The sequence below is a fragment of the Eumetopias jubatus genome, unplaced genomic scaffold (assembly GCF_037043125.1).
Source record: "Eumetopias jubatus isolate StellerSeaLion01/CBP00866 unplaced genomic scaffold, mEumJub1_p1.0 scaffold_1, whole genome shotgun sequence".
NCBI lineage: Eukaryota > Metazoa > Chordata > Mammalia > Carnivora > Otariidae > Eumetopias > Eumetopias jubatus.
In genome coordinates, this window is record NW_028274807.1 from 29,298,341 (window position 1) to 29,325,506 (window position 27,166).

Sequence of the window (27,166 nt, forward strand, 5' to 3'; positions counted from 1 at the left end):
AACTTGATAGGATAAGGATTTTTCAAGACATTAGGTCCAGGTTTGTTTTTGCTTAACACTTTTATCTCAATTTACATTTTTCCTCTCACATTTCACCATAAACACCAATAAGAAACAAGGCCACACTTTGAAGCCTTGCTAGCACAGAAATTCCCTCAGCTAGATGTCCAATTTCTTTATTTACAACTTTTGCTTTCCATATAATTTCATAGGACATAATTTTGTTAGGCTTTCTGTGTCTACATAGCAAATATTCTTTTTCTACCAGTTTCCAATAACATGTCCCTTCCTTCTGAGGCCTCACCAGCAGAGTTGTTACCATCTACATTTCCACTAACAATGTGTTCAAGGTAATCTAGGTTTTTTTTATCATGCTCCTCAAAATTCTTTCAGCTTCTGTTCATTGCCAATTTCAAAACCTTTTCCTCATTTTTAGGTATTTGTTACAAGAGCATCCCATTCTTCACATCAAGATATGTATTTATTTTTCTGTCACTAACATAACAAATTACCACAAACTTAGCGGATTAAAAAGGCAAAAATCTATTATCTTTACAGTCCTGTAGGTCAGAAGACTGACACAGGTGTCATTGCAAAAATCAAAATGTCAGCAGGACTGCATTTCTGGAGGCTCCAGGGGAGAATCTGTTTCCTTGACTTTTTGAACTTCTGAAGGCTGTATGCATTCCTTTGCTTTTGGCCCCTTCTTCCCCAGTGGTGGCTTGAGTCTTCACTCACACCCACTGCATCTCTTCAACCCTTCTTTTGCATCACATCTCTTTTTATGATTCTCTTCTGTCTTCCTCTTCTGCTTTTAAGGCTTTGTGATTACAATCCTTGTGACTGCATTGCTCCCACTTGCGTTAAATCAGATAATCTTCCTATTTTAAGGGCAGCTGATTAACAATTTTAATTCCGTTTGAGATCTTAATTATGCTTTGCCATTTAAAGTAACATATTCACAGGTTCCAGAGATTAGGACATGGAGATATTTGGGGAGGTCTACCACAATTACAATAAGCATATGTTGTTTCACAGTTTCCTGATATCAACGTTTTCTGTGAAGTGTGAGAACTTGACTTGCATTTAGGTTTCTTTACATTCTCCACTTTAAAATCTCATTGTCTTGAGTAGCAGATTGCGTGATAATTTTGGTCTCAATCATCAAATGTATAAAATTCATGAGGAAAAGGATTGTATTCATATTGTATGAATGCAGATGTCTTCCCTTCCCATTTTTACCTCTTTGTTTTTGATGCATCAAGATGATTTCAATTCCTTTCTGTTGGAAGAAATCCCTTCTTACAATATTTAAGAGATCGAGTCTGCTAATAAATTCTTTAAGTTTGTCTTTGTCTTAGAGTGCCTTTATTTCTCCTTTATTCTCAAAGGATACCTTTGCTGGATATAAGGTTCAGAGCTCAGCTCTTTCTTTTGGCCTTTGAAAAATGTGCCACATAATGTGTGAAAAATGCTGGCCTCCATAGTTTCAGATAAAAAATCCATTGTGACTCAAATTGGTGTTCTCCTATAGATAACACGTCATTTGTCTTGGGCTGCTTTCAATTTTTTTCTTTGTTTTTCGTTTTCTGAAGTTTAATTACGATATGACTTGGTGAGATTTGGTTAGGTTTATCCTGTTTCAGGTTCACTCAGCTTCTTGAATCTGCATATTTGTTTTCTTCACCAAATTTAGAGAATCTTTTGCCATTATTTCTTTGAATATTCTTTTGCCCCACTCTCTTTTCTCTCTTCCTGACACGATAACACAGATATTATATCTTTGTTATAGTCACAAGGTATCTGAGGCCCTGTTCATTTTTTCCCTCCTCAGTCTCTTTTCTCTCCGTTGCTGAGATTGAGTGGCCAATTGATCTGTCTTCAATTTCACTAATTTCTATCCTCTATCATCCACTCTACCATCAGGCACATGCAGTGAGTTTTATATATTTTACTGTAGCTTTCATTTATGTGATTTCTATTTTGTTTTCTTTTACAGCTCCTACTTCTTTGCTCAGATCTTTCTATTCATTTTTTTTCAAGAGGCTCTAACTGACTTTGAAGCATTTTTATGATGGCTTCTTTGAAATCTTTGTCAGATAATCCCAGCATCTGATTCATCTCAGTGTTGGCATCATTTCATTGTCCTTTCTCACCAAAGTTGTGGTTGTCTTTGTTCTTGGTATAATGGGCAATTTTTAATCACATCCTGGACATTTTGTTTATTGTGTTGGAATTTGAATCCTATTTAAATCTTTTATTTCAAGCAGGCAGCCACATTGTTTAGATTTTAGTTTTATGTATTCTGAGGCTGTGATTTCTTAGATATATAAAGGTCAGCATTTTTATATTTTCCTGGTGACTTGCTTCTTTTTGCTTTATGCATAAACTTGCATTTTGACTCCCAATTTTATCCGATTCTATCACAACAACAGTTTGTCTCATAGAGCCTTTGAACCTGTTTTCTTTTCTATCTTGAATATTATGTTCTGTAGTATTTTATTTCACGTTACTTAACAATCAGTATTTATTATGAATGTTATCATTACAACAAATGCTCACCATATTTACCAATTTTAGTTCTCTACCTTTTATCTTGTTCTTTTTTCCCTCCCCCACTTTTTCCTTCTGAGTTTAACTCCTATCTTACTAAAATATATCCTTAGTGACTTTTCACTTCTGGTCTCTCTCAGTTTGTTTCTTTCCTTGAAAATGTCTTTATCTTTTCCTTACTCTGGAATGCAAATTTAATTCAAGGTAGAATTCTACATTGAGAGTATTTTCACTCAGCACTTTGAAGATATTAATTTTCTTTTCAGATAAATTTCTTTTTTCATTTATTGTCAGTGTAATTGTTTCCTGCAGATAATCTATAGTTTTCTTCTGGTTGAATTAATTAATTAATTAATTAATCTATTCATGATTTATTATTATCATTTTCTAGTCTCAATGGTCATTTTAAGTCTCTTAAAAATTAAAGAAAGATATTTGTGCTATTTCAAAATAAAAACTCATGTATTCTTTAAATATAGAAAACTCTCAGTAGTTAGTTCTTCAAAATTCTCTCTTCAGAGCAAGTTGGATTTTGTTTTTTTCCAGAATTTATGTAGCATAGTCTTGGAGCATTTTTAATATAATTTGGGGGGGGGAGGGAGGTTCTTCAGCAAGTGATGAGTGCTAATTTAAATTCCATCTTACCAGGGCACTTGGGTGGCTCAGTCAGTTAAGCATGGGACTCTTGATTTCCTCTCAGGTCATGATCTCAGGGTTCTGAGATTGAGCCCCGCGACCGGCTCCATGCTCAGGGCAGAGTCCACTTGTTTCTCTCTCTCTCAAATAATTAAATAAATAAATAAAATCTTTAAAAAAATTTCCATGTTACCTAGAGTTTTATTTAGTCTTGGAAAATTTATCCCCCCGTCTAAGACTCATAAACAACCAGTAGGAAGAATTTTCCAAGTTCCTCTTTGATGACAGAACAGAGAATTAAGGTTTCTGGCTCTGTGCAGGGACTTTCATTTCAGCTCTGTCACTTAGCATCTCGTCTCCTGTGCATGGAAGTTGACACTGCAGCCTCAGTCTCCCTACATCCAGTTCTCAAGTCCTGCAGGGATCCAGGGCTTCAGTCTATCTTAAATTTGCCTTTACTTTCTCTTCATTTCTGCTTCCTAATATTTTTCCTACCTTCATCTGAGCTTGGTTTTATATTTAATTTATGGATTGTACACTCATCATTTCCGTGTACTTGTAGCAAGAGGTGGGCTTATTCTGTAACATCTCAATATGTCATGCTACCAGATGTCATCTGAGAAAGTCTGAACATCTGCTTTTTTGGGTGAGATGGAACAAAGTATTTTGTCTAAAGCTGAGCAGTCACTTCAAAGTAAGAAGTGGTCCTTAACTCTCTTGTGCTAGAAATTGATGAGGTCCGGTGATAAATACATTACCTTGTTTGAGGTAATACTCAGCATCAGGAATAAAACAAGAAGTTACTACTCCTGTCTGTTTAGTAGCAACATTTAACAGCTAGCAGGCATGATTTTAGTACATGTATTTCTCATAAGAAAATTTCATATTCCATGTTCTGTTTTTTATACATTTTCTTCTAAGAGATGGTTCACAGTACAGGGACTAGTGTCTACCTCTGATGGAGATGGACTGCACATTCTAGTCCTTAAGTTGCAATATCACAACAGGATTGCGACAGAACTAAAAGAATGGGCATCACCTTACACTGGGTTGCAGCAAAATGTAGTCCACTTGGCTGTTCTTGGGACTGGGGGTTGGGCATCTAAGTCATAAGGGCATCATACTTGAAGTATAGGAGGAAAAGTGGATATTGATGTTAAATGGTAAAAGGGGTAGACCTAGTGAGCACTTAAAAATACTGCTTTGCTGCGAATTTAAATCTTCCCTCTGGGTATTTCTTCCTTTTTTTTTTTTAAATTTTATGTATTTATTTGACAGAGAGAGACACAGCAAAAGAGGGAACACAAGCAGGGGGAGTGGGAGAGGGAGAAGCAGGCTTCCCGCGGAGCAGGGAGCCTGATGCGGGGCTCGATGCCGGGCTCGATCCCAGGACCCCGGGATCATGACCTGAGCCAAAGGCAGACGCTTAACGACTGAGCCACCCAGGCGCCCCTGTCTGAGTATTTCCCCTCCAGATGCATCAACATCTTCCCATCATAGAAATGAAAGTGTCTTAAACTTGTTTTCTCAGCTAATCTTCTAGCTCTTGTTTGCAGGTGGGAGTAGTGGGATCTTGGAGCAGTTCTGGGCTGTGGGGGGGCTTCTGGCAGAGCCTTGTTCTCTGGCCCTCAATAATTATTTGAACTACATATTTCCTAATAAATTCTTCTTGTGCTTTAAAAAAAAACCTCACAGGGAGTCAGAACTTTCTGTATAGCTCAGACTATATTGAGTATAGTGATTAAGTCAGCATCCTTGCCTCTGGAAGATTTACTATATCAATGTTTAGCTGGGGCATTTTGAATAAAAACTATTATGAGCTTGGTATATATAGAAATACTTAATTTTACAGGCATTCCTAAACAACCAGTGAAATTGGGAATTATATTTGTCAAGCAATTTTACCTAGGACTATTCATCAGAGAATTAAGGAACCTTATCATATTTACTTTAGTTGTGCTACTGAAAAAGAAAAATTGTTTCATTGACCTAAATTCTGAAATTTTTTGGTTTGCAGACCAGTTAGTATTCTCTAATTATTTGGCCAACTTTTCATCATACCTATGACTTTCTGGCAGGCTTTTTCATTCCTCATTTTCAAGTCTAGTTAAAAATTGACAAAAAGTAAAATATATTACCCATGTACCTAATGAGTGGCTCTCAATATTATGTGCATATATAATATGTGCCTAGATTGCATACATATATACATACATGTGTATCTGCATAGGCACCAAAAATAAGGAAAAAATAATAATGTGAATTGCATTCTATATTTTTATTTTACAGCCTATTATTTTGTTCTCACTATAACTGTTCTGGATAAAACTATAGAGGATGGCTATTTTACATTTAAATTATTAAACCAGCTTGGAATGGTTGAAGAGCCAAGGCTCTATGAGTAAGTATAAGTTATATTTTTTTTTCTTTCATAAATTAAATGTTTGTTTTCTTGAGCATCTCCTTTGGACTATAATACAAATGGTGTAATCTTTCTATCCATTGAACCTTAAATGTTAAATATTAAAAGAATCTCAGGTGTATATTCTAATTCATTCATTCTGTGGAGGAAGATGCTGAATACGAAGTCGACTAACTTGTTTATGTCATACACACCTAGGAACTACAAACATTAGGGGAAACTTTTTTTTCCCTCTCATTCTAACTCTCATTTCAGTGTTCTTCTTCTCAAACTACTTGCCTTCTAATTCTCTCTGGTTTTCAGGCAACATTGTGTTCACAGTGATGTGAATAAATGTCTAACAACTTCTGTCAGTAGAGTGACCCAATTTCAGTGTTCCAGAGAACCACTCCCAGCCACAAATTCCACAAGTAATAGAAGGGTGTTTTGTTTTTACTTAATCTTCTATTTAACTCTTTGTGTATATATGTATGTGTAGGTATATATACATATTTTTTATCTAATCATCTCAAAGAATGTTCTCAGCTTAAATTTGTTGAATGCATATTTATGTATTTAATAAATTCTCAAACTAAGAAATTCATTTCCTGTTAAACAAAAGAATGGTATGGAGGTGTATCCTACTATTAAAATTGTAGTTTCCAACCTGCTGTGCTAGACTTCTAGAAATTTTTTAAATAATGTGACTTTTCACAATGCTCACTGGTACCATGTCTAGTGATGAAATAAAAGATACACTTTATTTTATTGTGCCTGGACTTAGAACAATTTGGTTTAAGTTTAGACTGACTACTGATGACATCTTTAGAATTTCAGGAAGCATAGTTGGTATATCCAGTTTTTACTATTGGCATAGTCTAGGTAGTTACAGTACCTGAACTGACTAAATCTGATGCGTGATGGGCTTCAGACCTGCATACATCATGATACCCAAACTTATTCAACCACTAAAGCGAACCAGGGAAAAGTCTCTGCATGCTTATATATTTGCATATTAGCATTGCAAACAATGGAAGTGATGTATGTAATTTTACAAGATTATTATGAACCTTTGTTTAAAATCTAAAATGATATTAAAATATAAAAAGTAGCTGTATCTCATAATAAATGAAGTTTGTTTTGTAGATAAATCTTTAAAACCTTGAAAGCCACAAAGAAAAATAATAGTAAAAGAAGTATATTATGATAAAATATTGAGAACCTATGTACTGAAGTGACATAAAGACTACTTCATCATGGGATACTAAGGCCATTCTTGGAAATAATGTTCTGAGTTGTAAGTCAGGAAAATTTTTTTAAACATTGGGATAAACATATTTTTAATATTAGATCCTTAAAATTTTAATTTTCTTAAAATGATTAAAGGCATTGCAGATAATTTAGTAGTTGGATAGAACTGGTGATGAGTGAGCATCAATTCTTTTTGTTTTTTTCCCTTTCTTCAACTTCCCCTCAGTCACCCAAAGAAGAATATTAAATAAATCAAATTAGGATTCCCGATTCTTCAAATTCTTCATTTATATCAAGGCCCATAATTTTTTTATTTTATTTATTTTATTCTTTTATTTATTTATTTTTTAAAAGATTTTATTTATTTATTTAACAGAGAGAGACAGAGTGAGAGAGGGAACACAAGCAGAGGGAGTGGGAGAGGGAGAAGCACGCTTCCCTGCAGAGCAAGGAGCCCGATGCGGGGCTCGATCCCAGGACCCTGAGATCATGACCTGAGCCGAAGGCAGACGCTTAATGACTGAGCCACCCAGGCGCCCCCCCATATATTTTTTTAAAGATTTTATTTATTTATTTGACAGAGAGAGACACAGCGAGAGAGGGAACACAATCAGGGGGAGTGGGAGAGGGAGAAGCAGGCTTCCTGCAGAGCGGGGAGCCCGAAGCGGGGCTCGATCCCAGGACCCTGGGATCATGACCTGAGCCGAAGGCAGATGCTTAATGACTGAGCCACCCAGGCACCCCAAGGCCCATATTTTATTAAGAGAAACTTAATTTTGAGCACTGATTGACAGTGTTATAATAATAGTTATTTTATAATAGTTTATTGCTTCAAATCACTTAAAATAGTGTATATATGTGCATATATATAACACACATATGTGTATGATCCATTATTTATTTTTATACGACACATGCTTTCTTAGATTTTTGAATCCACTTATTCAACAGTGTTATTCAGCACCAACGGAACTTATTCAGGCATTTCACCAAATAACGGGTATTCAAGATAAAATAGCACTGTATTGTTCTCAAGGAAGTCACAGAAACCTGGAGGAGACTAATGCATATTTAGAGCTCTGAGTAATAAGTTCTGTAGTAGCAGAATACTTATGTGCTGTGGGTGTACAGAGGAAGAAGCAAGGAAAGCATTTGAAGGAGAGAGACCGTAGTCAAGGCCTAGCGAGAGAGTGCTTTCAAAGGCACGGAAATAGGACAATAGCAGAGTTCAGTAATAGCACAAAGACTGTAGTCCGAGAGCAGTTGTTTCCAACTTGTCCAGAAGGCAAGGCAATTGTGATTCTTGATTTCCTTCATAAACATCCTTGTCTATGCAGAGCACCGTGAAAGATTGACGCATTTTATCCACATACTTGACTTCGTGCATTTTTCATGAAGGAATATAAAACATGGATGATATATTCATGGCAAATCTGTCCATTTAAGCCTGGCCATAGGCTTTATTGTTTTTCTATTAAATAATTCTTTGCTAATAGCTTTGGTAATGCTTCGGGATTTGAACTGTTTCAGAAACCAGGGAAGCCAGAGACTTTTAAATGACCTTTTGTTTCCCTTTTCAAAATTGAAAAGGAATATTTGCTCACTCTAGAAAAATGTGTCATACAGTAGAAAATGAGACTATCATATATAATTATGTAATCCAGGGATGTTCACATTTACTATTTGGTCTACATCTATGTCTCCTTCTCTTCCTCTACCTCCTCATTTCCTTCCTCTTTCTTCATGTACATACCCCTCTGCATTATTTTTTTTCACTTAGCAAAATTAGGATCTTATCCTGATTTTTATACTGAATGTTACAATGTAATAATTTTTGTCACTTAAAATTACTCACACATTATAATATGATGCCAAATATATTAATACATCAATATAGGAATTTAAACAGGAGGTATCAATTTTGGACATTCTGGTTAGAATGATTCCCTCAGAGGATGAGGAATGGAGAGATTAGAGTGGCACAAGTCCAAAGAGGTGACTGTTGTAGTAATTTCTGTGAGAGATGATGGAGGCCTGGACTAAATTCGCGGAAATGTTTTTTGTTTTGTATTGTTTTTTTTTTGTTTTGTTTTTAGGACTTAGAATAGATGTGTTTTTATGATAAATTAAATATATGAAATTGAAGGAAAGAAGCCAATTTTGAGGCAAATATTTAAGTTACGGTGCCATTTACTGAGCCAGCAGGTCATGGAGAGGAGCCAGTTTAATCATTCAATATAATATCTTGAAAGCTTCTATAGGCCAGTAACTGTAGTAGAAATTAGGGATACAGTTCTGGACAAATTAGATTGCTGTCTTTACATAATTTCTGTCCAGTGCAGCCGATAGACTTTACAAATACATAATACAGATAAAATGATGATGTTCCTCATTCCTCTATTCAAACAATTTTTAATGTGTTTCTGCATTGAACTAGGGACTGTGCTAAGTGCTGAGGATACTGTGATGAGAAAAATAGACATGGTCCTACCCTCACTAAAGTTACAGCTTAATGAAGGATATAACAGTAATCAAAAATAAATAAAAATATATAAATAAAATCTGAAAAATGTCTTGAAGCAAATTATAGTGTGTACGGAAACATAAAATAGGGGATAGTGTGGTCATTAAAAGTTTCCCTAAAGACATTTCATATTAGTTGAGACCTAAATGAGGAGCAGGGATTCATCTGCTTTGCTATATTCCAGGCAGAAGGGTCAATAAATGCATAGATCCTGAAGGAGGAGAGAACATAGCCCATTTTAGGAACTGAAGGAATTTTATAATGTCTTAGAATGGAGGCAGGAAAAGCAAGAGAGATATAAGAGAGGTAGTAAACCCCTAGATTCTGTAAGAACTAGAACTTAGAGGGCATTTCTAGGATTTTATTTTACTCACTGGGCAAATGAAAACCACTAAAGTGTTTTAGTTGGGCCAGTCTGGTTGGAGCTGGGATTGGATCTTTATTTCGGAAAAACAATTTGATCACAGTGGGTTGATGAGGGAAAAGACAGGATGTCGTTGCAAGAATATAGGCAAGGAACAATGGTGTCCTGAGTGCTTGTAGTGGAGATGGAAACTGAGGATGGATTCAAAGCAGATTCAGGATATTTCATAGGTGTAGTCAGTAGGAATTTATGATAGATTGGAAGTAGCAGTTAAAAGAGGGGATATTGAGGGTGAATCCTAATTGTCTGGCTTGGGTAATACGTGGTAGAGCCATTTAAAATGATAAAGAAATTTGTAAGCTGTTGGGTTTTGTTTTGTTTTGTTTTTTGGTGAGAGATGGTTTTTGGGGAAGACGTCATTTAGATTTGGACCTACTGAACTGCAGACATCCTTGAGAGATCCAAGTAGACATGATGAATAACAGTCAATATGTACGTCTGGATCTCAGCAGACAGAGTTCACCTAGAGGCAGAGATCTGGTGGTCATGAGCAAACAGTTGGTATTCGAAATCATTAAAGTGGGTGTGAAATTGTAGGGAAAGAGAGCACATTCCCATCTGGACATACTGACTTTGAAGTATCTCTGAGAAATCCAGATAAGGTCCTAGACAGAAATTAGCGATATGATCATTGGTGCTATATTCCATGAAAGAGGAGGTAGTAATAGTGCCTGGAAGGAGCAGAAATGGGCTTTGAGGAGTGTGATGACAACCTTTTTGGGGGCCTAGTTGTTTTGAAGACTCAAGAGGAGGACAAGGTGGGAATAAAGTTAAGATGGCACAAGTGCTGGACGTACTCTTCGTCCGTTCTACGTGTGATTGTTGCCTTTGCTTAAGCCAGTCATTGCTGCCTTGAAGGAGGGAATTAATACAACAGATTTTTTTTTAAGATTTATTTATTTGAGAGAGAGAAAGAGAGAGAGGGAGAGAGTGTGAGCAGGGGGAGAGGGAAAGAGAGACTCTCAGGCAGACCGTGTGCCGAGCGTGGAGCCCCACACAGGGCTCGATCCCGTGACCTTGAGACCACGACCTGAACTGAAACCAAAGTCAGAGTCTTAACTGACTGAGCCACCCAGGTGCCCCAGTACAACAGATTTTTGTTTTCTTTCTCTCCTCTTCCTTTTCCTTCCCTTCTCTCTTCTTCCCTTGCTTCCTCCTCTCCTCTCCCCCTTCCTCCCACTCTCCCTCCTTTGCTTTCCCCCTCCTCCTACTTATCCTGCTCCTCCTCCTTTTCCTTCTTTGCGGTCCCCTTTGTAGTTAAGCAGATCCATATCGATCTAACTGACTCCAGGCCCCCATATGTCTGGCAAACAAGGATGAGGAATTTGAGTAGAGTGATGAAGAACACTGACATGACTGTGTTTGCGTTCTGGCTTTGCATTCACTAGCTTAGGAAAGCCTCTTATATGCTCTGATATTCAGTTTTCTCATCTGTTAATGGCAATACTAATAGGACCTAATAAAGGGAGTTGTTAAGATAGTTAAATAAGATCAAGTATGTCGAACTTCATTACAGTTCTGGATGCACTTTAAATGCTCGGAAAATTGTACTTATTAAATTCTACCTTTATTTTTTCCTTTTGAATCTGAGGCTTTTATAATTATTCCTTTAATTCACAAATATTTGGTAAAATGGCACAGAACAATGAAGAATTATTATTTGAGTACCCAGCCCATTCAGGGAACTATGATAGTTGTTCAGGGTCTAAAAAAAGAAGCATAAGGGGACTTCTCTAATCTTTTTTTTAAAGATTGTATTTATTTATTTGAGACAGAGGATGAGAGAGAGAGCATGAGAAGGGGAAGGGTCAGAGGAAGAAGCAGACTGCCCGCTGAGCGGGGAGCCGGATGTGGGACTCGATCCTGGGATTCCAGGATCATGACCTGAGTCGAAGGCAGTCACTTAACCAACTGAGCCACCCAGGCACCCAGGACTTCTCTAATCTTAAATGTACAATCTAGACACCCAAGTCAGAAAGACAAGATGTCCCACTTTTTTCTCAAAAAGTATCTCCAAATAATTTTGTATGGAGATGCATGTATTATTATTTTATTTTGTTTTAACTTATTTTAAATTAGTTTTTTAAATTTTTTATTTTATTTAAATTCAATTAATTAATTAATTAGCATATTATTAGTTTAGAGGTAAAGTTCAGTGATTCATCAGTTGCATATAACACCCAGTGCTCATTACATCATGTGCCTTCCTTTATGTCCATCACCAAGTTACCCCCTCCCCCTCAGCAACCCTCAGTTTGTTTCCGTTGTTAAGAGTCTCTTATGGTTGGTCTCCCTCTCTGATTTTGTCTTATTTTATTTTTCCCTCCCTTCCCCTATGATCCTCTGTTTTGTTTCTTAAATTCCACATATGAGTGAGATCATATGATGATTGTCTTTCTGTGATTGACTTATTTCACTTAGCATAATACCCTCTAGTTCTATCCATGTCATTGCAAAAGGTCAGATTTAATTTTAATTTTTAATTTTTTTTGATGGCTCAGTAATATTCCGTGTGTGTGTGTGTGTGTGTGTGTGTGTGTGTGTGTGTATGTGTATAATGTATTTGCATCTTCTTTATCCATCCATCTGTTGATGGACATCTGGGCTTTTTCCATAGTTTGGCTACTGTGAACATTGTTGCTATAAACATTGGGGTGCAGGTGCCCCTTTGGATCACTATGTTTGTATCCTTTGGGTAAATACCTAGTAGTGCAATTGTTGGGTTGTATTTTAAATTATTTTAATAAATACTTTAACAAATATGTTATTGTTTGGCCTTTTTCCTTTAAGTTTATTCTTTCTATCCTGCATTATGAACGTTACATTGACTTCAGAGTTAAATTATATTTTACTAATATGCTGAACATATTAAATTCTCTCTTTAGGAAGAACAGATCATTTAATGAGTTCCAAGAAGTCAAAATTCTTGCTCAATTTTTAAATGATGTTGTAAATATTTCAAGCATTGGTTTGGCATATTCTCAGAGCTCACATTGCCCGTGTATCACAGGCAGATACAAAATCCAGCGTATCATGTTACAATCACTTACATATCCAGAAAGGTAAGAAAACTGAATTTTGATTTCAGTGTATAATCTTTTATACTTGAAAATATTGGTATGCTAAGAAATGTTTTAAAAGTTTATGGATTCAAATATCTGTTGTGTATTTCAGATTATATTTTACATAAATGTTAGAATATCTAAAAGGTGCAAGATGCACTTTTTTAAAAATGGAAATTAGTTTGAATGAAACTTAGTTTGGAATCACATCACCTAAAGCAAAGAAAAAGCAAACACAATCATTTCATTAGACACAATAAAAATGAAAAAAAATGAGACAAATATCTGCCTTAGAAGTTGATCGATAATTTCTTTTTTTTTTAAAGATTTTATTTATTTATTTGACAGAGAGAGACACAGCAAGAGAGGGAACACAAGCAGGGGGAGTGGGAGAGGGAGAAGCAGACTTCCCGCGGAGCAGGGAGCCTGATGCGGGGCTCGATCCCTCATGATCTGAGCCGAAGGCAGACGCTTAACGACTGAGCCACCCAGGCGCCCTGATCGATAATTTCTTATATATACATATATATTTACAGAGAGGTTGAGATTCCTTTTATACAATTCTTTAGATGGGGTTCAGTGGCTGAAAACTATAATGAGGCATATGGTCATAGAAGATAGAAGTCATCATGACTTTCAATGATTTTTTGCTTTCTCTTGAATTTATTTTTATTTGGGAAGAGAAAAAAAAGTCCATTTTCATCTATTGTATCTAAGATTCTACATATCACTGGAAATTCAACCCCAAGAATATATTGACAGAAGTGAAGCTCTAGCATATATACAATAACAGCGTGAGGAAAATCTGACTCTACATTTTAATTTTACCATCATATGTTTTGGTTTGTCTATTATATCACAAATATCTCCATTCTACATCATGACTTGATGGGTTTTTTGAAGATGATAGACTCCAGCGGTATTTTTCTTAGTCTATTTAATATGCTTTTCTTAGTTCCGTGTTCTCCTAACTGAAGAGGTTTTCCTACTATCCTTGTCCCCACAGTATTGATGTACATGTTCACCATGGCAGAATTCATAGTCCCACAAAACACCTCTGTGAAAGTACTAAGAACCACTAAGGCCTCTTTAATGAGTTGACCATTTGTCTATTTGGATATGTGACATGTGATTTGTTCCAACCATGAGTGTCAACTGAGAGTCAATAGCAATGGGTTTGTGGATTGCTAGAAAACTCTCCTTTAGCTGACAGTGGAGCTTTCTTTTTACTTCTCTTTATGTTTCTGTATTTATATATTTGATTCCCTAATTACCTTTCTATGAATGTTGCGCATAGTAAATAAGAATTTCTGGAGAATAAAAATAATAAATGATAAGAATATGCATTTAGACAAGGTCCATATCAAAAGAGGAGAATTGGGGGAGGGCACCTGGGTGGCTCAGTTGGTTAAGCATCTACCTTCGGCTCAGGTCATGATCCTGGGGTCCTGGGATCAAGCCCCACATTGGGCTCCCTGCTCAGCGGGGAGCCTGCTTCTCCCTCTTCCCCGATCCCTCTCTGCTTGTTCTCTTTCTTTAAAATAAATAAATGAAGTCTTTTTAAAAATTAAAAAATAAATAAATAAAAAGAGGAGAATTAGAAAGATTCTTTGAACTGAAAATTATTTTGTAACTTTTGGCATGAAAATAGTCACTCAAAAGTCACTAAGTAAGATGTCATTATAATGGAAAAAATCTAGGAATAATTTTACTGTTTTTTGTCTTTGATTGAAATACCTACAAAAAATACCAAAATATATGGAAATTTTCAGCTAGGAATATTAGCAACATCATTCCCCACCAAAGTATACCAGAGAGAGAGACAGACAGACAGACACACATAAGGGGGTCATGTTTGAAGGACTAGAGCTCAAGATTTTTAATCTTCAACTGATCTCTGTATTGATTACCTCTTTAAGACAATATTTATTTATTCCCCACCCCTTGTGTTTATTATCTTAAAGATGCAAAGCCTCTACTAAACTTAAGAATGCAAAATATATTTGTGTTCCCAAAAGCTAAGTTTTAAAGGGGCCAAACTTGTTGCACCATCATATCCCCTTATTCTCCCCCATTAATACCTCTCTGAGCATAAGGAAGGTGAGTATAAACAGAATTTGAGATGTGATTTTATATCTTCTGTTTCTGGTACTTAAATGTAAAGAATTCATACTGTCTCAGAATAAAATCTTCTCCCTATATATCATATATGGAAAGAGAAAATAAAAAGTTTCCTCTTTAGTCTGAGGATATAAACAAAATACACTTTCTAATAGCTATGGACATTTGCCAATTAAGGCAAAACATTAATTAACCACCACCTTACCTGTTTCACAAAGTAGCTTATTCATTAAAGAACTTTCCCCTGCTGCTCAGGTCAAGAGGCCAGCTCCCACCCCCTTGTCCCCCACCCCATATTGTCTAACCATCTTTTTTTTTTATTATTGTTTTGTGGTAAGAGCATTTAACATGAGATTTACTCTCAACAAATTTTAAAGTGCAGTATTATTTACTATAGGCATGATGTTGTAGAGCAGAAAAACAAGCAAACTCTTACTACTACAAAAGACAGAAAATCCAACCACAGATCCCTAAAGATAAAGGGGACCTGTAGCCAGATGTATCTGAAAATGCCATAGAAGATAATGGCCCCTGGCTTAGCTGCATTCAAAGGACCAAGTGCACTTCTGTGCTAGCTCTTGGCTTTGCCATTCACATTGCTTTGTCCCAATACCAACTTGGCTGCTACTTGATGCCAAATTCAAATCCCGTGAGGATGGGTGGGGAAAGAGTTTTAAAGTCTCTTTGCATGTCACTGACTTTGACTGGGCAAGTACATACCTTTGAACCTCATACTGTGGCCAGGGAAGTAGATTTTTCTGATTGGCCAGGGAAATAAGTCCTTTGATTTGTGCTTACTCTGTGACAAGATGGGACCAAATTCAATCAAAGTTTATGTGTATATATATATATATATATATATATTTTTTTTTTTTAAGATTTTATTTATTTGACAGAGAGAGGGAACACAAGCAGGGGGAGTGGGAGAGGAAGAAGCAGGCTTCCCGGGCTCAATCCCAGGGCGCCGGGATCATAACCTGAGCCGAAGGCAGACATTTAATGACTGAGCCACCCGGGCGCCCTGATCCAAGTTTATATATTAAGAGTAGGTTGAAGAATGTTAAAGGTAGTATTACCAGAGAAGATAATATTACCTGTAAGGTGAAAAAAGTAACAGGACACTACAGAAAGACTGAAAAAAATTTGATAATTCAGGCAAAACATTAATTAAAAGTAGATTGGTTTGGGGGAGGCTGGGTGGCTCACGTTGAGCGTCTGCCTTCAGCTCAGGTCATGATCTCGGGGTCCTGGGATCGAGTCCCGCATTGAGGCCCGCATTGAGCCCTGCAAGGGGGTCTTGGCTCAGCGGTGAGTCAGCTTCCCCCTGTCCCTCTGTGGTCTCTCTCCCTCTGTAATTTCTCTCCGACTCTGTGATCCCTCTCTTCTGTGATTGCTGTCACTCTCTTCAAATAAATAAATAAAATATTAAAAAAAAGAAAACGAAAACTTCAATCTAAACAGTTTTACTGAGATCAACTATAAGTTAGCATTTTAAAGAAGGAAAACATCACTCATTAGAACAGTTGTTTTTTTTTTTAAGTGAAACTGGAAGAACTGAGCCTTGAAGAGAGATGGGTAATAAATGGCATTTAGGTTGCTAGAGAATACCAAGCAAGGAAAGCAGCAAGAAGCTCCAAAGGTGCATTTGTGTTCAGTGTGTTTTTTCTTTAATATCAAAAACATTAGAAACACTAAGAATTGTGACGGGGTGCCTGGGTGGCTCAGCCATTAAGCATCTGCCTTCGGCTCAGGTCATGATTCCAGGGTCCTGGGATGGAGCCCCATATCGGGCTCCCTGTCTGGCGGGAAGCCTGCTTCTCCCTCTCCCACTCCCCCTGCTTGTGTTCCCTCTCTCGCTGTGTCTCTCTGTCAAATAAATAAATAAAATCTTAAAAAAAAAGTAGATGGGCTTGTAATTTATCTTACTGAAGTTAGATATTGATTTAACAACAACAACAAAAAACCTCAATATAATTTTGATTGGCTGATGCAGTTAACCTGTGAATGAAGGCAATGAACGAATAGCTAAGCTGGATCACTCAAATTCAGATTTTTCAAGATCTGAATACTTCAGACGATTTTGGGGTAAGTTAGGTTTTTTTTTAACTGGTTGTATTTATTGTTCTGGATAGCTATAATGTAATATTTTGCGTGATAAGACAACTTGAGATTGAACATTGTAGTAACTGCTTAAGTAATTTACTCCAATATATCATGGAGGGTTGATGTATAACTTTAGACATTTTGTCCTTTTTCAAATTAATTAAATATTTAAATCAACAATTTTGTAGCTTTGCCCCGAATGCCTTACTTACTTCCTGTTAACTTCCCTAGTTATTTAGCATTGCATTTAGTTGAAGAGTTTCAACATTTAGTAAACCGTTTTCAAGATGAATAATAGTGGTTAAGGGTGTTTAGATTTACTACATCCCAGACACTGCTTTTGCAACCTTTGCAACACCTCTCTGAGGTAAATATTTTCTTTGTTTTATTAGTAAAGGAACAGAAACTGAGAGGCTTTATATAACAAGTCTAAGGTTTCTCAGCAGAGGAGTGGCTTCGCAATGATTTGAAGCCAGACTTTTCTTGGGTTTTTAATGTTTTTTTTTTCTTTTAGTTGCTCTTATTTTGATAGTAATAAACACTTTTTTCACTAACTAATATAGTGATTTATTCCCCTTATGGAGTATTTGGAAAATTTAATTCAAATGTAATGCTGCAACCAGGAACTATCACTGTTAATATTTTGTCATGCTTACTTATCATCACACATGTTACAAGTGAATCATGAATGTAATTATTTGCATTAAATTATAAGCCAGCTTTCTGTGTAGGGTCATGCAGTTTATTCACTGCAGGAGGTACCGGCATCATTGTTCATGTAGATAACAAGGTGAACATAATGTACTTGGAGGTGTGCCATACCATGGACCTGATTAGAAGCATTTTTTTCTTCCCAAAATATAAATAAATGGCTGCCATTATATTCCACCTTTTGCAGAATATTCAAATTAGTCTTTCCTTTATTGTTCGGCATTTTGGTGCTTTTTCTTCCCCCCAATGCTTGCTTATCATAAATACTATCGATGCATAGAAAACTATCTGCACAGTAAACAATTTCCCTGTTCTATATTCATAGAAGGAACATCAAGGAGGAGGAACATTTTCAAATCTTCCACCTCAGCACATGATGTTCACACCTTGATACAGGTTGTTGGTGAGCCTACAGACAGTGGTTGCTTTCTCCATGCATTTCTCCATTTTATTTATTTTTATTTTTTTTTAGATTTTATTTATTTATTCATTTGAGAGAGCGAGAATGAGAGAGAGAGAGAGAGAGAGAGAGCATGGGAGGGGAGGGTCAGAGGGAGAAGCAGACTCCCCGCTGAGCAGGGAGCCCAATGCGGGACTTGATCCCGGGACTCCAGGATCATGACCTGAGCCGAAGGCAGTCGCTTAATCAACTAAGCCACCCAGCCTCCATGCATTTCTCCTTTTTAAAAAGTCCTGTGTTATAAGGGGAAAGGAAAGGGGAAAAAGGCAGACAGATGTGTCCACTATTCTATGCAACTCCCTGTCTTCTTTTTTTATTCTTCTTAATAATTTTTGCATAGACAGCTATTGTACACAGTTCATTCATTGCTTAATAAGGAAAAAATAGGGTAAAGTAATTGGAATATGCTATAGAGCAAAAAATAAGCATGCATGTAATTTCAATTTTTATGTAAAATCTAAACAGTGGATAGGCAATGAAAATTTACTAAATTTGCAAAATTTAGATGCAGTTGTTTCTACTCGGGGGAGGGGGGCGGGAAGAAACCTAAAACACATTTTTGTAGGGTGGTTAGCAAAACTCTTAACATTCCCTGCTGGCTGGGGATGCTAACAGATGCTTGGATGAAATGTATGCTTTAAGTTTAATTACCTAGATAATTGCCATAACCGTTTAGTTGCTTTTCCTATTTACATCTGTCCATACAGATAATGTGCAATTAATGAGAATTAGCGCTGCCAAATTATTGGGAATGTGAGTTTTAAAAATGTGTTGCCTTATGGTCCAGATAAACTGTGTCTGCATTCAACCAGTAATTATCTCTGTAGCAAACTCTGATAGACACTACAGCATAGTTCTCCTTCAGGGCGTTTCCAGTAGAGTAGGGCCTTCAAACTTAGGGACTGAGAGGAATATTCACAGTGAAGGTGACCTGGGATGACTTCCTGAGAAAAGTTGGATTAAAGCTGCTTTTTAACACTTAACAGTAAAAAGTACTCTTTTTGGTATATAGTTCTATGAGTTTTGATACATTCATAAAGTCATATAACAACCATCACATTGAACATACAGGACATTTCCATCAATGACAAAAACTGCCTTGTGCTACCCCCTTATTTTCAACCCCGCTCCTACTCCCTGGCAACCACTGTCTCTAGTTTTGCCTTTTCCAGAACTTTATATAAATGGAATCATAATAGTATGTAGCCTTTTGAGTATGGCTTTTTTTCATTTAGCTTCATACATTCAAAATTTATGCATTTTGTTGCTTATACCAATGGGATGTTATTGATGAATAGCATTCCATTGTACGTATATACCACAGTTTGTTTATCCACTCACCAGTTTGAAGACATATGGTTTGTTCACAGTTTTTGATCTCTATCTATGGATAAAGCCAACATAAATATTTGCATGTAGGTTTTTATGTGAACATAAGTTTTCATTTCTCATGGATAAATACCTAGAAGTGAAATTGTTGGGTCATACTGTTAAGTGTATGTTTAACTTTAGAGGAAGCTGCCAGACTGTTTTCCAAAGTGACTGTACATTTTGCATTCCCACTGGCACTTAGCAGGGTTCCATTGCTCTCCTGCATCATCAAAGACTGCACCTTCCCCAGTGTTTTTGTTGTTTGGTTTTTGTTTTCCCTCTACTAATAGGTGTATAGAGATTGTGTTTTTAATTTGGATTTCTCAAATAGTGAATGATGCTGATGGCTTCTGCCATTTTTGAGGATATTTACATCATTTAGTTTATCAATGTGGTTTGGCTCAAAACTATCATCTTACCATTTTGTTTTCTATTTGTCCCACCTGTTTTTCATTCCCAGTTTTGTCATTGTCTGCCTTCTATTGGATAAAGAGTAGTCTCATGATTACATTTTATTTCCCTACTGTGGTATTATTATTATTATTATTATTATTATTAACTCTTTGATTATTTTAGTGGTTTCTTTGGGGTTCATATTATAATCTTAATTTATCAGAGTCTACCTTCAAGTGAATTTTACCACTTCACATTTAATGTGAGAATGTTTACAGTAGAATAACTTCATTTCTCCCATCCTAGCTTCTGTGTTGTTGTTAGCATACATTTTACTTGTACATATGCTAAAAACTCCATAATACAGTGTATCATTTTTGTTTAAAGAGTTAATCTATTAAAGGGATATAAATGATTAGGAAAAGTCACTATTTCTGATGCACTTCTCAGAACTGTTAAGTGGTTGCCTATTTTTATGTGGTATAATTTACCTTTGGGCTAAAGGAGTTCCTTTAAGGTTTTTGGTTTGGTTGGTTGGACTTTGTTTTGTTTTGTTTTATTTGGTAGTGTGGGTCTACTGGGTGTGAATTCTTTCAACTTTTGTGTATCTGAAAAAGTCTTTAGGATGGCTTCGTTTTGAAAAATCATTTCTTTGGATATAGATGCCTGGTTTGACAGGTTTTTTGTTTGTTTGTTTGTTTGTTTTTAAGTTCAGTTAGTTAAAGATGTTGCTGGACTGTCTTCTACCATGAATTGCTCCTAATGAGAAATCTATTACTCTCCTTCCTTTGTTCTTGTGACGATTATATGCCTTTTTTTTTTTTTCTGGCTGGTTTTAAGATTGTCTCCTTACCACTGATTTTAAGCAGTTTGGTTATGATGTGACTTGTAATTTTCTTCATACCTCTTGTGTTTGGCACTTGTTGACCTTCTTGGACCCATAGGTTTATAGATTTCATCAAATTTCATCTAAAATCATAATTATTTTTGGGGGAAATATATTTTTCCAAGTCCCTTCTCTCTCCTCTCCCTTTGGGGACTCCAATTTCAAGTTCATTAGGCTGCTTGAGGTTATGCCGCAGCTCCCTGATGCTCTGTTAATTTTTAAATTTCATTTTCTCTCTGTATTTTATTTTGAATAGTTTCTGTTGCTATGGCTTCAAGTTCACTATTATTCTGCAATGTTTAATCTGCTTTTAATCCCATGCAGGGTATTTTTCATCTCAGACATGGTAGTTTTCACCTCTGGACGTTTGATTAAGATCTTTTTATATCTCTCATGTCTCTAACTATTTGAACACATGGAGTAAAGTTATAATAACTCTTTTTTTTTAAGATTTTATTTATTTATTTGAGAGGGAGAGAAAGAGAGATAGAGAGCACGAGAGGGAAGAGGGTCAGAGGGAGAAGCAGACTCCCTGCTGAGCAGGGAGCCCGATGTGGGACTCGATCCCGGGACTCCAGGATCATGACCTGAGCTGAAGGCAGTCGCTTAACCAACTGAGCCACCCAGGCGCCCTCTTTTAATGTCCCCTGCTGATTCTCTCATCTGTGCTAGTTCTGGACTGGTTTCAATGGTGACCCTCAGATGGGCCCATTTTTCTGCTTCTTTGCATGTTGGTAATTCTTGATTAGGTGTCACACTTTGTGCATTTTATTATGTTGGGTGCTCTGTATTTTTATATTTCTGTAAATATTCTTCAGGTTTATTCTGAAGTAGTTAAGTTCTTATAAACAGGTTAATTCTTTCAGGTTCTGCTTTCAAAATTTATTAGGCAGGCCACGAGTAGTTTGGGATTAATTACCCCCACTACTGAGGCAAGAACCTCCCATGTACTCTCCCCAGGGACCTATGAAATATTGGCTTTTCCCATCTGGCTGGGAACATGCAACCTGGGTTAGTGCTCAGAACCTTAAGTAACTTTTAAAAACAAAATTATAAGCTTGGATATGGTGATATATTGTACAAAAGCCCTGGGGAGCTTTTTCAAATAAGTTTATGTGTGTCTTATACATATACTTATTTAAGTATATGTATGTCTTATAATTTGGAATAATAGATGGATTAAAATAAAACAAATGAATTGTGTTTGAATTTTAGAGTTTTTTTATCACTAGATTTCTTTTATTATTTAGATACTTTATCAAAGTAATGTATTCATTTCACTAATTTGTGGTAAGTAAAGCATTAGAGATGCAATATTCAGTGCTCTTTTTGAAATTAAAAAAATCAGCATATAATAGTCTTTGCATGGTGGTTAAACATATAACACCGTTTTCTTCTAAATTGTAGTTTTTAAAAATTTTTATTGGTTGGAGAGAAGAAACTATTAATAACCTAGAATAAATGATGTCAAACTCAGAAACATGGCAGAGGAAGTAGATAGGGTTTTCACAAGGTAAAAACCAAGAAAATTAATTTTTCTCACACATTTTGGTGAAAATTAACTTTGGGTAGGCATTGTAAACCTGCCTAAACTGTCTTGTAATGCTTGCAAAGACTTTGTAAAATATGGAATATTTAATTCAAAAATATGCATTTATTATATTACTGATGGAACATATCTTAATGGAAATGGGGTTGTGAGCTTTTCTTGTGGAAAAGAAATAAAAACACACTTGCCTTGATATTATATTGTAAATATGTGAAAACAGTGGTTAAGGCTGAGGTAATTTACCTATTAATAAGTCTAATGACACACTTGTCCTACTGTGACAACTGAAAAATGCGGCGGATCAGGGAGATGTAGAACAGTGAAGGCACATTCAGTAATTTAGGGGTATAGCAGGATATATAAAGAATTGACGTAAGTATATATACATTTGTTTGGAAAAGTGGTGAAGTCATTCCCACACTTACTTCTTAATAAAGAAGGGAGGTTGATGATCTTTGATAACATAAAAAGCTACTTTTGCTGACATCTAAAACTCTTATAAGATTGAAGTATTACCATTTTACATTTACTGTTATAGTATTAAAATTAAAATTTCAAGATGCCTTTATTATTTCAAATGGAAGACACTGTAGAATTCTGTATCAGTTTTTATAATAAAAAATGAATGTCTATATTTTATCACTTTTAAACACATTAACAAATGTAGAAAATTGATTTATTTAAAAATTGAGTAACTGAACCTAAAAAAGCTGTTGAATATTTAAAAAACTTGTTCGAAGGTATCCTAACCAAGCTAGAAGGAGCCTGTGAGCAATGTACATCTTGAACTAGAGCAATGCATTTTTCAAGCAAAGGTGAGCTGTCAGCCCCCGTGCAGCTGAGTTGTCCCTTTTCCTTGACTAAGTTGCTATCGCTCACATAGGAAATTTCCATTTATTTCAACCATATTTTTCTTTAGCTCTTTTCCTGAACTTTAACCTGTCTTTTCTTATCCTACTTGATTACCTTTTTAAGGTTCTTTTTTGGACATTAACAGGAAGATAAAAACTAGACAAGATGCTTGATTCATCACAGTGACTTGACTTTTCAGACGTCTTCAAATGCTAAATATACAATCTCTCCAAGATATAGATTCTTTACTCGTTATTATCTCTACTTTATTAGGTGGAAAAGAGGACTGATTAGATTATTAGAAAATCTGTGTGCAGTTAAGCCCCATTCTTTAATGGTGGCTATCACGGTAGAAAAAATGGCCCAGCCACTAAGCGTTGAGTTCAGGCTTCAGCTATTTCAGTATCCAAAAATATCTCCCATATAAAGTAAATATCCCAATGAAGCATCAAGGAGAGAAGAAATTGAAACACAGAGAGTTTTTTCTTTTCCATAAATATTGTGTCTACTTCATCCCGGTATAGCCAAATGAGATGGAATGAAAACGATGCCAAAGGTTTGTCTCTGCATTTGGAAAACTAATTAATTACAGGCATTGAATATCCTACTGTTTATGAGGAAAAAATGTAAACTTTGCTGCTTTTTACTAATAGTTATTTTTTTCTCTCTCTTTTTCTCTTTCCATAGACCACCACTTTGCATATACAATTTTGTACTTAACGAAAATGAGGAAGTATTTCTCAACCCGAGCACATGTACATCAAAGGAAATATAAAATGCCTTTTTCCATCAAATATAAAAACTTGTTTGTGAATTAAAGAATTTGTAAATGGGAACAATGCATTCTAAAAGAATGCATTGTTCAATCTGGGATTCAGATATTTCTACTTCCTGAATAAATTTTTAAAATCAAAAATATAGAAAAAAACTATTAAAGTACATATAGTAAAGCATTCTGAATATATTCTTTTTTTTTTTAAGAGTTTATTTTATTTGAGAGAGAGAAAGCACAAGCAGGGGGAGGGGAGAAGGGGGCAAGCAGACTCTGTGCTGAGTGCAGAGCCCGGGCTTGATCCCATAAACCTGAGTTCATGACCTGAGCCAAAATCAAGAGTCAGATGTTCAACCAACTAAGCCACCCAGGAGCCCCACATTCTGAATATATTCTAAAAGCTGTTTATTTCTGTTTATCTCAATCAAATGTTTATCTTTGAATGTTTCCCTTAATTACTTATTATTAACAGATACTATGTTTTTAGAAAAAAAGAGAAGCCTTTTGCTTCAATACACTGTCTAAATAGTATCATTCTCTACTTCTCAGACTGCAGTAGTAAAATGAGTGAGTATGTATATTTTTAATTGTAAATTTGTCGCTTGGAGAAATCACTTGGATTAATGTAAATCTTGTAAACATAAATATAACCTCTGTTTCGTGATCCATTTGGTGTTTAGTGCTCCATTTGATCTATTTGGCATCGTAAATAAATTAGTTTTTTTTAAGAAGAAAAACTTTATTTCAGACAGGTTTGTTGGTATGTGTGCTACAGAAAAGGCTGGTTGTAGCAAAGAGTTTCATTTCAAACCTGCACTAATGTATAAATTAGACATTATTTGGGAATGATTAATTTCTGCTAAAATGTAGATTCAATCCAACATTATGCCAATTTTTACATTTATTGTAGACCCTATTTTAGCACTAGAGGTTAAATTTTCATCACCAAAAAATAGGAATAACCTTACAGCTACCACTAAAGTAATGAGCTGTGAAATTAATTTTCCAGTATTGCTTTGAAAATATACCGCCAGGTTATAAAGAGAAATTCCGACTCCATCCAAATGTATGATTTCACTGGAATTCTTCAGTCATCATCTACTGTTGGCTTGATTATCACTCCTCTTCTTATTTGACCCCAACCAATTAAACGCCAATGTTTCTCAACTCTTTGGCTAAGGGCAATTTTTTCTCCTACTTCTGTGCACACAGGATTAGTCAAAACGATTTTGCCCAAATCGGCCTTGACTGCACTAACTCTTCCTCCTTTTGACAGGGATTCTGTGTTCACCATAAGCACTTCATTCTTTGAGAGCTTTTGCACCTTTGCTGCTTTCTTGTCCCCTTCAGTGCGTACACCTAGCAGCCGTCTAAGTAGGAAATCGGAGATTTCCAATTCTGTGAAGATCTCCGGTAAAGCTCCAACCGCACCAAGTACCTGTCCCACCATTCTGTCAGCCCAGCACAAAGCGGGGTCAATTTTTGTTCCCACTCCGATAAGACCTCCTGGAGCAGCATATTGAAGATCATTATGTTCTGCAAAAAGTGACACCATTTTGGAAAAGACTGGTTTACACATGAGTTTTCCTTCACTATCTTTGGAAACAATACCAGGTCTGACTTCTATCTCCTGGCCCACCTTTAATACTCCTTTTAGAATACTACCACAAGCTACACCACCCTTAAGGTCATCAACTTCACAGCCAGGTTTGTTGACATCAAAGGACCTAATAACAATAAGTCGGGGTTCTGAAGTAAAGTCTCTTGGGGGTACTGGAATTTTCTTCACTATGTACTCACAAACAACTTCAATATTGTATTTCAGCTGAACAGAAATTAGAATAATAGCTCCTTCTGCTACTGTACCTTGTACAAATGCAAGGATCTGTTCATACTGTTCTTTAGCCTGACTTCTTTTACCAGATCAATTTTATTTTGTAGAATCAAAATATGCTTCAGTTTCATGATTTCTATAGCAGCCAGGTGTTCAGAAGTCTGAAGCTGAGGACGAGACTCATTACCAGCTATCAACAGAATAGCTGCATCCATCACTGCTGCACCATTTAGCATAGTAGCCATCAAAATATCATGGCCAGGACAGTCAACAAAGGAAACATGTCTGACTAATTTGAAATTCCCTTTGGTCCCTGGAATGTCCGTAGGAAACTCATCTGGTGTACTACTTCCACAGGATCTATAACATTCCAGCCGGGGACAACTTGGGTCATCAAGTTTATAAATCTTAGCATTAGCATATCCAAGCTTGATTGTAATATTTCTTTCTAGTTCATTTTTGAACCTGACAGTGTGAACTCCAGAAATAGCTTTTACAACTGTGGATTTTCCATGAGCTACATGACCAATTGTACCTATATTAATTGTGGCTTGTCTGCTGATAACTTCACGTGAAAGTGGCATCAACTTGGTAACATCCAAGGTGGCGAGATCCTGATGAGAAAGATGCGGCTGCCCCAGAGTCACTCCAGCCTCACTGCCCGCTGTCTTGCTCCGAGAGGAAGGAAGGACAATAAATTAGTTTCTATGGAGCACAATAATATATGCGTCTGTGACACTTAAGGTCAAATCTCGGGTCCACTTACTGGTGGTGAGAACGTGAGTAGCTAAACTTACCTCACCATGTCTCAGTCATCTAAGAATTTTTGTGAAGATTGAGTCAGTATTTTGACTAGTGTCCGCCCATAATAATAATAACAAAAATATCTATAGCTAACACATATATCACTGTCTTCCTACCCAGTTTAATAACATGTATATATCAATTCATTTAATCCTTACAAAAACCCTATGAGGTTGGCCTTGTTATTTCCACTGATGATGAAATTGAAGGACTCCTGGGCCTCAGCTCTCTTTCACTTATGTCTGAATACTCCCAAAGTTTGTTTCCTGTATGTTTCTAAACTAATCTGTTGATTACAGTCAGTCTCTATGCTTTTGACTTCCTGGTGTATTAGTTCTCTAGGGCTTCCATAACAAAATACCACTGAAAGAGTGGCTTAAACAACACAAATTTATTTTCTCATGGTTCTGGAAGCTGAAAGTCTAAGATCAAGGTGTCAGTAGGCTTGATTTCTTCTGA

At 36.1% G+C, this 27,166-nt stretch overlaps 1 protein-coding gene and 1 pseudogene across 1 annotated transcript in view; one reads left to right on the plus strand and one right to left on the minus strand.

The window, feature by feature from the left end:
• LIPI (lipase I) overlaps nt 1–24,072 on the plus strand; it is a 58,632-nt gene extending 34,560 nt beyond the window's left edge. Inside the window, exons 8-10 of the mRNA XM_088024136.1 lie at nt 5,479–5,590; nt 12,675–12,851; nt 23,985–24,072. Coding sequence (XP_087880262.1) covers nt 5,479–5,590; nt 12,675–12,851; nt 23,985–24,072 — 377 coding nt within the window. The remainder of the gene's footprint in view (nt 1–5,478; nt 5,591–12,674; nt 12,852–23,984) is intronic.
• Nucleotides 24,073–25,129: 1,057 nt separating this feature from the next.
• LOC114218435 (eukaryotic translation initiation factor 2 subunit 3, X-linked pseudogene) lies at nt 25,130–26,708 on the minus strand (annotated as a pseudogene).
• Nucleotides 26,709–27,166: the final 458 nt, after the last annotated feature.